This window comes from Sarcophilus harrisii, chromosome 2, assembly GCF_902635505.1.
Source record: "Sarcophilus harrisii chromosome 2, mSarHar1.11, whole genome shotgun sequence".
In the NCBI taxonomy this organism is placed as follows: Eukaryota; Metazoa; Chordata; class Mammalia; order Dasyuromorphia; family Dasyuridae; genus Sarcophilus; species Sarcophilus harrisii.
Window position 1 is genome coordinate 559,394,760 of NC_045427.1, and position 11,839 is coordinate 559,406,598.

General features: G+C 48.3%; 1 protein-coding gene across 1 annotated transcript; it reads right to left on the reverse strand.

Moving 5' to 3' along the window:
• Positions 1 to 919: 919 nt before the first annotated feature.
• On the reverse strand, positions 920 to 8,783 carry CALHM2 (calcium homeostasis modulator family member 2). Its single transcript, XM_031955782.1, has 3 exons — positions 8,421 to 8,783; positions 5,468 to 6,048; positions 920 to 1,965 (listed from the first exon to the last, which is right to left on the reverse strand). The coding sequence occupies exons 2-3, from the start codon at positions 6,020 to 6,022 to the stop codon at positions 1,549 to 1,551; spliced, it is 972 nt and encodes a 323-aa protein (XP_031811642.1). The 5' UTR covers positions 6,023 to 6,048; positions 8,421 to 8,783; the 3' UTR covers positions 920 to 1,548.
• Positions 8,784 to 11,839: the final 3,056 nt, after the last annotated feature.

Genomic DNA, 11,839 nt, shown 5'->3' on the forward strand with positions numbered 1-11,839 from the left:
TGAATCCTGCTAGGGGGAGGGGGAGAATTTGGGGAATCACTGTCTCAAGGTCTTCCTTGGGGTCCTGTGAGGACAGAAGCAAGTGAAGGGAAGGAAGGCCCGAGCAGGAAAAAAGACACAGCCAACATGATCCTTGTTCCTTTGATGAACAACTTCATCCACGCCCTTGCTGCCTTCCCTACTGAGTGAGTAGCCATCTTCCCTTGCTTTGCCTCCTGACGTTGAAGGAAGTGTGCTTTCTGCTGTTGGGAAAACTGGTTTCTTGTTCAAATCTTGAGGATAACTGAAGTTGGTTCTGGCAGAGCCTGAAATACTGTGTGAACTAGAGAGAAATTGTAACATAAAGACGTATACCTGCTGTATTCTGCATTTGGCAGGATTGGGAGAGAAGGGAAAAGCTATTTTTCAGAGGCCAAAATTCAGGGAAAAACATGGAGAAAGCCTTGATCCTTCCTCTCCAGGAATGAGGGAGGAATGTTTTTAAGTTTTAGGAGCCTAAAGTTCTTTTAAAGTCTTAAGTTCTGGGGAGACCAGATTGGGGGGAAGAGGACAACTGGGTGTATCTACAGTAGCGTGGGCCCTGGGAGGGATGGAGGCAGGAGTCTGGAGGTAAATCTAGTGGCAGTTAGCCCCTCGGGTATGGGCTGGGCGCACAATGAGAAGAACTTTAAAGGGCATTATGGCATCAACCCCCTGGCCTGACAGACCAGAGACCTAGATTCATGTAACCTAGTGGTCATATGAACTGCTGCTTCTTCGTGGGCCTCAATTTGTTTTTCTACAAAAAGAGGGGTTTAAATTTTATGAGTGTTACTGTCCCTAAAATTCTGATTTCAACCAAGGGCCTATCTTGTGCCTGTTTTTGTATTTGGGATCTCTTTACTGTATTCAAAGCAGAAACAACACACACACGTTAATGTTATAGCAAAGTCTTTATCAAAAATGCTTAAAAAGAGAAAAAGTCAGTGGAAGCCGGAGGAAAACTCCTTACTGGGGATCCCCCAGGTCTTCAAATCTTCCTTTTCTGAAGATGGCCATTCCCAACCCACATGCAGTTAGACACAAGTTAACTACGTTCGACTTCATTCTCATAAGGAGCCCACCAGTAGGCATGGGGTGACTGTTTCTGGTGTCCCGGGGTTCAGAAGTTTGTGCAAGGAGCTGCTTTTCTTTGGAAAAGACCAAAACATCTTGTAAAGCTGCTGATCCAGCAGGCTGCGGTGGGACGGGCTCGAGTGCCAGGAGTGTCCTCAGAGTGCTGCACTGCCCACCAGGCTCTGCCCAAACCTGGGCCGCTTCCACACGCTGTCACCCTCACCGCCCTCCAGCCTCCTTTGATGGCCCGTTGGCGATGCTAGTAAAAGAGGTTTGCCTCTGATCCACCCCAGAATCATCTGGGAATCTGCTAACTCCTGGGTTTGGGCACGGGACTGGCATCCAAATAGGAGTGCGGAGCAACAATAAGAAGCGGGCAAACTGGATTAAGTGGGGCAGCTATGGCTGTGGACCCCAGATTATAGAAGTCACACTCTGTGGGGACATGGGACACTAGGAAGCCAGGAAGGCCATCTCCAGGTTGTCTGGCCCAGTCCCGTTGCCCACTACCCCCTGGGCCCACTTGTGTAGCCGGCTGTAGAGTGGGAAGCCCTGGTTTTCACGGTATAGGGAGACGCCGGTGATGGCATTCCACTGGGGCCTCGGCTGGGTCCCCTCCACCACAAACTCTTCCAGCATCTCCTTGTCATCTTTGTTGAGGGCCACAAAGCCAAAGAAGCGGCGCACGTTGTTGGCGGCCAGCACCCGGGAGTGCACTTCGGCCGTCCTCTGGAACAGCTGGGACTCGTTGGCGCGGTACTGAGCCCAGTAGGCCTCCTGGCGGTAGCCCAGCGGGGAGCAGCAGTGCTTCAGGCACTTGGTGAGGAAGACCAGGACAGCCACCACACCGATCAGCAGCCACCCGAAAAGCTGTGCGGGACAGAAGCAGCGGGTGAGCTTTCCCTTGTCCCCACCTCCCTCCCCACTCTGAGCAAGGGCAGGGAAAGGAGGGGAGACCAACCCGGCCGGCAGAGAGCGAGTCTAGTCCTGACTTGACAATAAATAATAGCTGCACGCCAGCCACTCTGGAGAGCAACTTGGAACTCTGCCCAAAGGGCCATAAAACTGCTCGCCTTTTGATCCAGCAGTGTCTCCACTGGCCTGTACCCCAAAGAGATCATAAAAAAGGAAAGGGACCCACATGTGCAGGAATGTCTATGGCAGCCCTCTTTGTAGTGGCAAGGAACTGGAAATTGAGTGGATGCCCATCAATTGGAGAATGGCTTAATAAGTTCTGGTATATGAATGTTATGGAATATTACTGTTCTGTAAGAAACAATGAGAAGTTGTTCTATAAGAATGATGTAACTTCTATAAGAAATGACTATGGAGTATGGTTCTATAAGAAATGAACTGATTTCAAAAAAGTCTGGTAAGACTTACATGAACTGATGCTGAGTGAAACAAGCAGAACTAGAACATTTTTCAGTTACAGCAAGATTGTGTGATCAACTGTGGTAGATTTAGCTCTTCTCAGCAACACAGTGAGAGCCAAGACAATTGTGATAAACTTGGGATGGAAAATGTCATCAGCATCCCGAGAAAGAGCTGTGCAGACTGAATGCAAATAAGCATACTATTTTCACATCCTTCCCCCCCCCCCCCCTTCTTGTGTTTTTTTCCCTTTTGTTCTAATTTTTCTCTCACAGCATGACTAATATGGATGGATACATAGTTAACATGATTGTACATGTGTAATCTATATCAGATTATTTGCTGTCTTGAGGAGGGGGGGAGGAAGAAAAAAACTGAGGACACAAAATCTTACAAAAATGAATGGTGAAAATTACATGTAATTGGAAAAAATAAAACACTATAAAAATAAATAGCTTCATTACAATAAAGTCAATTGTCTTCTCTGGATCTATTTGCTCTCTGTGGAATGAGAATTGGAATAGATGTTTTCTTAGGTCCCTCACGATTTGTAATATGTCATGATAATCCTTTTCTGCTTTCATTTTCTGACTTCTGCTCAGTCTGCATTTTCTTCTCATCTCACCATCTCTGCAAGTGCCTGTCCGTTTTTCTCCCAAACACCCAATCCTTTCTGTCCCCTTGTGCCTGCCCATTTGTTTTTGCCTGTTGTCTTCATCACAGTTAAAGCTAAAAAGGCATCTTAGAAGGCATCAAGTCCTACCCATTTTACAGATGATTAAGCTGGTTCTAGACCCAGCTCTAGACCAGCTAGACCAATGTTAAGTGACGTTACCTTAGAACCCCCAGCTAGTAAATATTGGAGGAAGAATTTGAACTCAGATCTTTCAGCATTTAGCACAAGTACCTGGCTTTTGTAGTAAGTGCTTAGTAAATGTTTGTTGTCACTCCTGATTCCAAGCTCCTGCATCTCCAACTGGTGCTTTTAAAGACCTTTAAGAGAAAATTCTGTGTTTCCCACTCCATGGCTTTGCCAGTTTCCCTTTCTCCTTTCTACTAAGGCTTCTGTGTTTCTCTCATCATCAGTTCATTACCAGAAAATGCTTTCTGGGGTTCTGTAGCCCAATTTATGGGGCAACTAGGTGACAGTGGATAGAGAGTTGAGTGCCAGGCTTGGAATCAGATTCATCTTCCTGGGTTCAAATCTAGTCAGACACTAACTGGGGGACCCTGGCAAGCTATTTAATCCTGTTTGCCTTAGTTTCCTCATCTGTAAAATGAGTGGAAAAGTAAATGGAAAATCACAATAGTATCTTTGTCAAGAAAACCCCAAATGGGGTCACAAAGATTCAGATGTGAGTGAAAAACGACTGAAGCCCAATTTCTTTCCCAATGCAAGAATCCTCCTCTCTCCTGCATCTCTGATTACCTGTGCTCATCAGACCTTTTTGAACACCTCCGGGAATGAGTAGCTCACTACCTATGAGATAGCCATTTTACATTGTCAGACAATGTTTGATTCTTACAAAGGTCTTATAAAGAGCCAGAGGAGAAAGAAGGGGATATAGGAAGAATGTAACAAGATCCACGCTGTTTTACTTTACCAATTGCCTCCATCAGTCACCCCTGATGTCAGCTGATAACCACTTATTAACCAAGCTGATCACACCTGCCAGGGTTAGCCCTTCGGTCTGGTTAAGTCCAGGCTACGTGTCCATCTGGGCCACAGTCAGAGGTCAGAACATGGACAGAGTTAGAACCAGAAAAGGCATCAAAGAATGGAGATCAGAGAGCAGATCTTGGAGTGTGGAAAAACCTGGATTTGAATTTTGCCTCTGAGACATACCAGGCAAATGTCTGAGTGACTTCCAGCAGCCTCCCCCCACCCCAAGAACATTTCTAAATTTAAGAAAGATGTGGTGGAGAGAATTCACTACACTAATAAAATCACAGATCCAATTTTTTTTATAAAAGGACTACACCCAGAGTGAGTCATGAGATCAATATGTAATTGAAGAATAGCAATTTTCCCTGCTCTTTAAAATTATTGGGGACTTCTAACGTTCTTGTGATGTAGAGAGCCAACTGCACCCAGAGAGAGGACTGTGGGAACTGAGTGTGGACCACAACAAAGTGTTTTCACTCTTTGTCGTTGTTTACCAGTATTTTGTATTTCTCATTTTTTTCCTTTTTGATCTGATTTTTCTTGTGCGGCATGATAATTGTGGAAATATGTATAGAAGAATCGCACATGTTTAACATATATTGGGTTACTTGCTATGTAGGGGAGGAGTGGGGGGAAGGGAAGGAAAAATGTGGAGCACAAGGGTGGATGTTACATATGTTTTGAAAATAAAAAAGCTTTAATTAAAAAAAAAAGAAAAAATGATTTAAAATTGAAAAAAAATTATTGGGAACTTGAACCATAAACATGGCTTCATTAGCACTGAGTATTACCCACTTTTAACACTGAGGATTCTTATTCTGAGGCTAGAGCTGTCTTTCGGTTCTCTCCTCTTCACCCAAGAGGAGCAAAGCTGAAGCCTTTCCAGTTTTCCTTTCCTACCTTGAGCTGGGGATGAGGAAGGGGGATGGACCTGAGTTGAAATCTGACCTCAGACACTTAACATTTCCTGGCTGTGTGATCCTGGGCAAGTCATTTAACCCCAATTGCCTCAGGGAAAAATAAATCATCATAGCTCAGAGCCCCCAATTAGAAAAACTGATGAGGGGAGTTCCTGGGCTTCAATTGTGCTTGCTGTCTATGTGACTAAGACTCCCACCAATAAAGGACCTTTCCAGTAAAAATGGTGGGGGCTGCGGGGCTGGGGAAGGGGGGGGCGGGGAAATCAGCAGCCTCTAAGGTTCTTTCTAGCTCTAACCTTGAGCTTTTTCAGGTAAAGGCTCTGATTCCGTCATCCCTCCAGCGGCATTCTCCAAGGGAAGACCTCCGGGAACCTTTGCCTGCCCACCTCCGTGTCCTGGGATCTTGGCTTACCTGGGACTCGTACTTGAGTCTTCGGCTCACCTCCTCCTGGAAGCCCGACAGGTTTGCCGGGGCCTCCCCACAGGGGACCTTGGCCAGCACCTCCACGGCGTGGTCCTGGGGGAAGCCCCCTTTCTCATCTGCCAGCGAGGAGGGGTCCACAAACTCGCTGAGGGCGCAGACGTAGGCCTCTCCTCGAAGCAGCGAGAGCACGGACCAGGTGACGGGGGCCACGGCCGCCCGGCCCAGGATGGAGCTGAGGAGGAGGAAGTTGGGGGCAGCTGAGCAGTTCTTGGCCCGGCGGAGCTGACACTCGGCCACCAGGTTCCAAGTGTGGGTGTTGAGGATGACGCCGATAAGGAAGAGAGCCAGGGCGGGAACCCCAATGGCCGTCAGGCCGTAAATGTAGTTCCTGGTGGGGGAGCAAGGGCAGTGGAAGGCCACCACGGAGAAGAGCTCCTGGCTCCCCACCGTGCCCAGGGCCACCAGCCCGTTGAAGATCATCACGTCCTTGCTCTTGAAAAAGAGCGACAGGAAGCGGAAATTCTCCACGATCAGGGCGGACATGGCGATGACTGGAGGAGACGGTCAGTCTGCAGAAAGGAAGGGTGCATTCAGGGATGGGATCCTGGTGGATCTGGGAAAGGGACCAGATGTACTAGGACAGGCGATCACCCAGAATGAGTGATTCTGAGCAAGTCACTGCTACTCGACAAGCTTTGGTATCACCATCTGTGAAACGGGAGACTAACACTTATCCAGACACCAATGTCTCCTCTACACAGGGCTTCAAAAGCACGCTCCTCTCTTCACAAAGACCCTGAGAGGCAGGAGAGTGGCAGTGAGGAACCTGAAGGCTGAGCAGACTCAGAGGCTCTGGGGGTCCTGAGCTCTCGCCTTCTGACCCCTGGGGAAATTGAGAACAGGGCCAGCTCCTGCCCTTCTCTGCATCTCCAGCATTTAGCACCGGGCTGATGGAGTCTCCCAGTGCCCTCTCTCCTTGGGGCAGAACAGGATGTGTTCCATCGTTTCCTCTCTCCTCCCCCCAACATGCTGAGCTGGGTAGAATTCTGGAGAGGGAGAAGGAAGGCTATTTCCAAGGAAGGGGAAATGAAGGAGACTGGACTAGCCGACCTCTAAGGTTCTCCCTTCCCGGTATGGGACTCAGATAATTGGCACCTGGGCAGAGCTGACAAGATTTTCAGTTCTATTTTGAACACAATGAACAGCATCAGTCAGGAGGCAGCTTCAGCCTCCTCTCCCCAAGAGGCTTTCTCTGCAAAGCGTCCTTGGGCTATAACCACAGGCTGCCTTCCTTGATCCCATCCAGAACTTGGCCCCATCTCCACCCCCAAAATGGGGGAAACAACGGCCTCCAGACTCAGGGCAAAGTATCAATGAGTATCTGCCCATCTGTGTTCTGCTCAGCTCCAGCCCAGTGCTTTACTTCTTAGAACTCTATCTGTAAGTTAAGGCTCCCAAATTGGGGTGAGTGAGGGAATAAAGTGAGGTTTTGGGAATTGTGTCCTCTGTATGAAGAGAGGGAAACTTCAGCGATGGGTCTCTACTCCTTTTGGGGTCCTATTCCGTGGGGATTCCTGGGGCTTTAATTTTTTGTGTGTATGAACATGACAATAATCAACAAATATCTCAATACACAAAGAACAAAAAGGGACCATAGATTGCACAAGGAACTAAACTTTTGCAAAAATCTACAAACCTTTGGCATATATAGCCTATTGTTTTTTAAATGAATACACCTTTATATTTATTACATTTAACAAGGTAGCATCAAAATCGCTCTATTTTCATTCCTTTTAAAACTTCATTTTGTTTTATCCTATGCATTTAAAAATATTTTATTGATAATCTTTTTGGATGCATCGCTACCCACTAAACTATTCCCCCATAGATGTCTGTGTTTGGAATAAATATATATATTCTAACAAACTTGTAAGCTTTAGGCTCAGGCAACAGGAACTCCCTGAAGCTGCTAAGTGTTAATGACACCTTCCTCCTGGTCTCTGTGGTCGGAGGTAGGAAGAAACTCTTCCTCATGTTCTGTAAAGCTTCCAGGGAGACTTAAGAACAGATTTCCATTTCCTAGAAGTGCTAGGGGCCTGAGAGGTGCCAGTGCTGTGGGTACAAAGCGCTCCCACCCACACTCACCCCACTTCTGGACACCCACATCTACCTCCCCAAGGGAAGCCCTTCAATTTTGTGACAAGAACAACAATAACAAAAAAAGATGCATTTTCAGTTTCCCTTTTTTGATTTGCTGGAAACCCTTCAAGGTCCTGCTCCCCCTGTTCACCCAAGAGAGCTTTACTCAAAAGCCGGGGCAATCCTGAACAAGCAAAACCAGGCTCTGTCTCGCTGCCGATGAGTCTTCTGCCTGGATCCCGCCATGACTTTGACAGGCTCCTTCGGGGCTCCTTACATGCCCGCCTCTCTCCCCTTACCCAGGCCAGTCCAGCGCCACAAACAAGGCAGGACCCTGGCCTTCAGAGCCCCACTCCCGGGAAAAGGAGTTTCTGGCTCTGTGAGACGGGCTGGGGAGGATAATGGGCCACAGACATCCCCTTCCCCCATCCCCTTTTGGCTCCTTCCCCCTCTCCAGGCCAGCACAGACTCTGGCCCTGTCTCCGGGGAGGCTCAGTTTCACAAATATCACCCGGACAGGGTGCAGACCAGAGGACAAATGGAGCTGGACAAGCGCTAGCTTCGGAGGGTCCAAACCAGCTCTCCCGCATGGAGGGACGGGGACAAGGACCCCTCCGTGGGCAGGGGCCGGGGAGGTTCTCTCCGTGGTCGAGAAGCGTCTTTTGGGGGGGCCGGGACCTTTTCTTCACGCCTTGGCCGGCCTCCTTCCTCCCTCTTTGTCTCCCCCGGCCGCCAGTGACCCAGTATTTCCCAAGTGGTCATCAGTCTCCCCCACCCTCGCTGGAGGGGCTCGGCCACTCACCTGGAGTCCGAGTGAGTCGGGTACGCAGCGGGCAGGGCGCAGACGGATGGGCAGCGGGCGCGGGTGGGCAGCGGGCGCGGGTGGGCAGCCACCACGCCCGGCGGCCGCCTGCCCGCGCTCAGCAGCCGCTTCCCCCGCCTCTCCGGAGGCTCGGCTGGGGAGTTTTGATTTGCAGGACTGGGGCTGGGTCAGGGTAGAGGAGGAAAAGTCGCAGAGACCCAGCCGAACTTTGGGGAAGTGCCGGCGAGGCTTAGAGAAAGTTTAAACCCGAAAGAAATAAATAAAGAATGAAAAAGCGCGTGTGCGTGACAGAGTGGAAAAACAGCTTCCCCAGCGCCTGCAGGGGAGGGGAAGAAGAGGGGAGGAGAGGGGGGAGAAAGGAGGCGGCCCGCCCGCCGGCCCTCCCGGGCCTGCTGTGCAGCTCCGCCCTCCAGAGCCAGCGAGGGCAGCCCCAGCGGGCTCACTCCGTCCCGCGCTCCAAGAGCCCGCTAGTCCGCTCTCAGTAGCTCCGATTTTCTTCTGGCTTTGGGACTGGGGAGAGGAGCTGAGATCGGGGAGCCAGGGCCTCGGGGACAAAGGGCTGCAAGCCCGGGACACTGACTTAGGGCACTCCAGGGGTCTCCCCAGAATTTAGGAGTTGGGGGGGTCAAAGAAAGGGAGACGAGAACCTGAGCCAATTGGGACTACGGGGAGATCTGGTCCGGGTGCTTCCAGATCAATACAATCAACATTTATTAAACTCCTTTTATTTGCAAGGCACTGGGCTAGAAGCTGAAGAAAAAGGGACGGAACCAATAAGGTCCCTTCCCTCCAGGAGCTTACCTTCTGCGGGGGAGATAGAAGAGGCGCACATGTAAGTAAAGGCAAAGCACACACCAACTCATTTCTTTTTTTCTTTAATTATTAAATTTTTTTGGTGGTTTTTATTTTTACGTCACCTAAATTTTCTAATATTTATTTCTTCCATTCTGCTCTTCTTTACAGATCCATCCCTTATGACATTTTTTTTTTAAAAGGAAAAAAGCCTACAAAAGTAACCAACACTTCCAACCAAGAGATTTTTATATCAGCTTCACACCCATAGTTCTCCCTTCAGGGAAAAAAAGGGGGAAGGAAGGGATTTGTATTCACATAACTATTGCTTGAGACAAATTTGTATACCAAGTGATTTCAAGAGTGACTCTAGGAGCACCTTCTTCCTCACTTCCATCCCCTAGCTGTCAATGGCTGCTTAGGGGAACTAGAACCCCTGCTGCAGGAGCTTTCTGTGGGTTAGAGTAAAAGATTATTTTTATCCATTTCTGACTTTCCTTTTACCCTACCTTCCTGGGCAGGGGAGGCCCCTAATTTCTCATTTGTTCAGTCTTCTGATGCCTTACTCTGCGTTTTAATCTACCATGACTCTCTCCTTGCCAATTCTCCCTTAGATTTATCGAAATCCACCCTTCAAAAAGCCTTTTACAGTCAGGCTCCAGTCTTATTTCCTATTGTACGTTTTTCACACTATCTACTTTTCAGCTAAACTGATCTATTTGTTGTTCCCCCAGATTTTCAGGCCATCTCCTGCCACCATGTTTTTGCAAAAGCTATCTTACATGCACTCCTTCCTAATCTCAGTTTAGGAGTGAAGAAGAATAGAGACCAGGGCTGGTAAACTGTTCGACCTTCCCTTCCTACACAGCTGATCTAATTGACCAACAGCTGCTTTTCTTTGGGGGATTGGGCCTTAGGAAGGCATTTCACCACATTCCCCTTACTTTCAGTTAGCAGTCTGATTATGTGTGGAGGGAAAAGAGCAGCACAGAGAGGAGATGGGAGGTGTGGAGATTATCCTGTGGATTCTACTTGGGAAGAACTGCAGTCTCTCAGAAATAAGGAAAGTCCAGACTCTCCCCCCACCCAAAAAAAAAAAAAATCAGCCTCAGATGGGGTCAACAGATAGCTGTTGCTGAAATGGGAGAAACAGTAGTGTGCTGGGATGCAATCCCAAGCAAAATTTGGGGTCGCCTATTCTTTTGGATCCCTGGGTCTCTGCTGAAAGATTGATCAATACACATCCCTGCTCTCCCCACACCTCTCACCAGGTAACCCAGAGGGCCACATACTTTTCCTTCTTCTGATTTTTCAGGCTTTTCTCCCTCTGTCTGAAATGTGCTCCATGTACCACACCCTCTGTCCCCAAAGCCTGGTAAAATCCATCATTTTTCTAAACCTCAGCTCAAATGCCAGCCTCAGGAAGCCTTCCTTTACGGCCTCTCCTCCAAGTTGGGTGTGGTTTCTTTATCCTCTGAACTAAAGCAGCTTTTCATAGATTCATAACATTCAGTTCTGTATCATTTGTGTACAGAAGAGGCAACATGGGAGAGTGGTTGGAGGCACTAGTCAGGAAACCCTGCGTTTGGAATCTGTGTCAGATACCCATTAAGCTGTGTGACTCTAGGCAAGGTATTTAACTTCTCTGTGCTATAACTTTCTTATATATAAAACTCAATGTCTTATGAATCCAAACAGCTCACTGTTTAATCCCTTACTCAGAAGGGATGCAAAAAATGTTCAATATAAAATCTCCCCCGAAAAGGAAGCCAATGAAATAGGTCCATAAATCTATGATCTTATGATTTTGCATTTATTAACACTACATCCCTTGCTAAGCTTATCAAGGACAGAAACTGCGTTGTGTTGAACCATATTCCACAGTGCAAAGCACTTCAATTTAACTGTAGCAGACAATCATTTTTTACTGAGGGATCTTGTAGTTGAGGGAGAAGGTGAAACAGGGAAGAGGAAAGCTGAGGAGATAAAGGGAGGAAAGAAGAATGGAAGATGAATTTGGCAGGAAGAGTTTGCTCTACCTTTAATGCCCTGACCCCCACACACACCTCCCTGCTTGGGTTTTTTTGGGGGGAGCGTAGCGGGGAGAGAATCACCATTTTGTTTTTTGAGGAAGGATTTTTGGGGCCTCTTCTACAGGCCACATCCTGCCAGATCTGATGCTTCCCCCTCCCTCTTCCCCCTGCTTTCCTGTGACTCATTCTCACCCTTTTGGCAGCTAGAAGTCAAACTTAGCTCAGCTGGAGAGAGGAGTGAGGGTTTGTTTTGTAGCTGTGGTCAGACACAGTGTCTAGGCTGGAGGCTGACATCTTACTCTGTTCCCAGGCCCTGAGATCCCACAGTGCAGCCCTCAGCCCCTTCGCTCCCCACTCCCAAGTACCCACGTGGGAAGGGAGTGTCTTTCACAGCCAAAGTTCTGGGCAGAGTCAGCATCAAACTTTCCAGAATTTTAGGATTGAAGATTTGGAGATCATCTACTCCAACTCATCCCAGAACCAGTATCTTCAGCATCATCTCAGTTAAGGATGGTCCAGCTTTGCTCCAGGGGCTCTAGGAGGGGCAGCTCCTTTCACTTTTATTGTTCAATC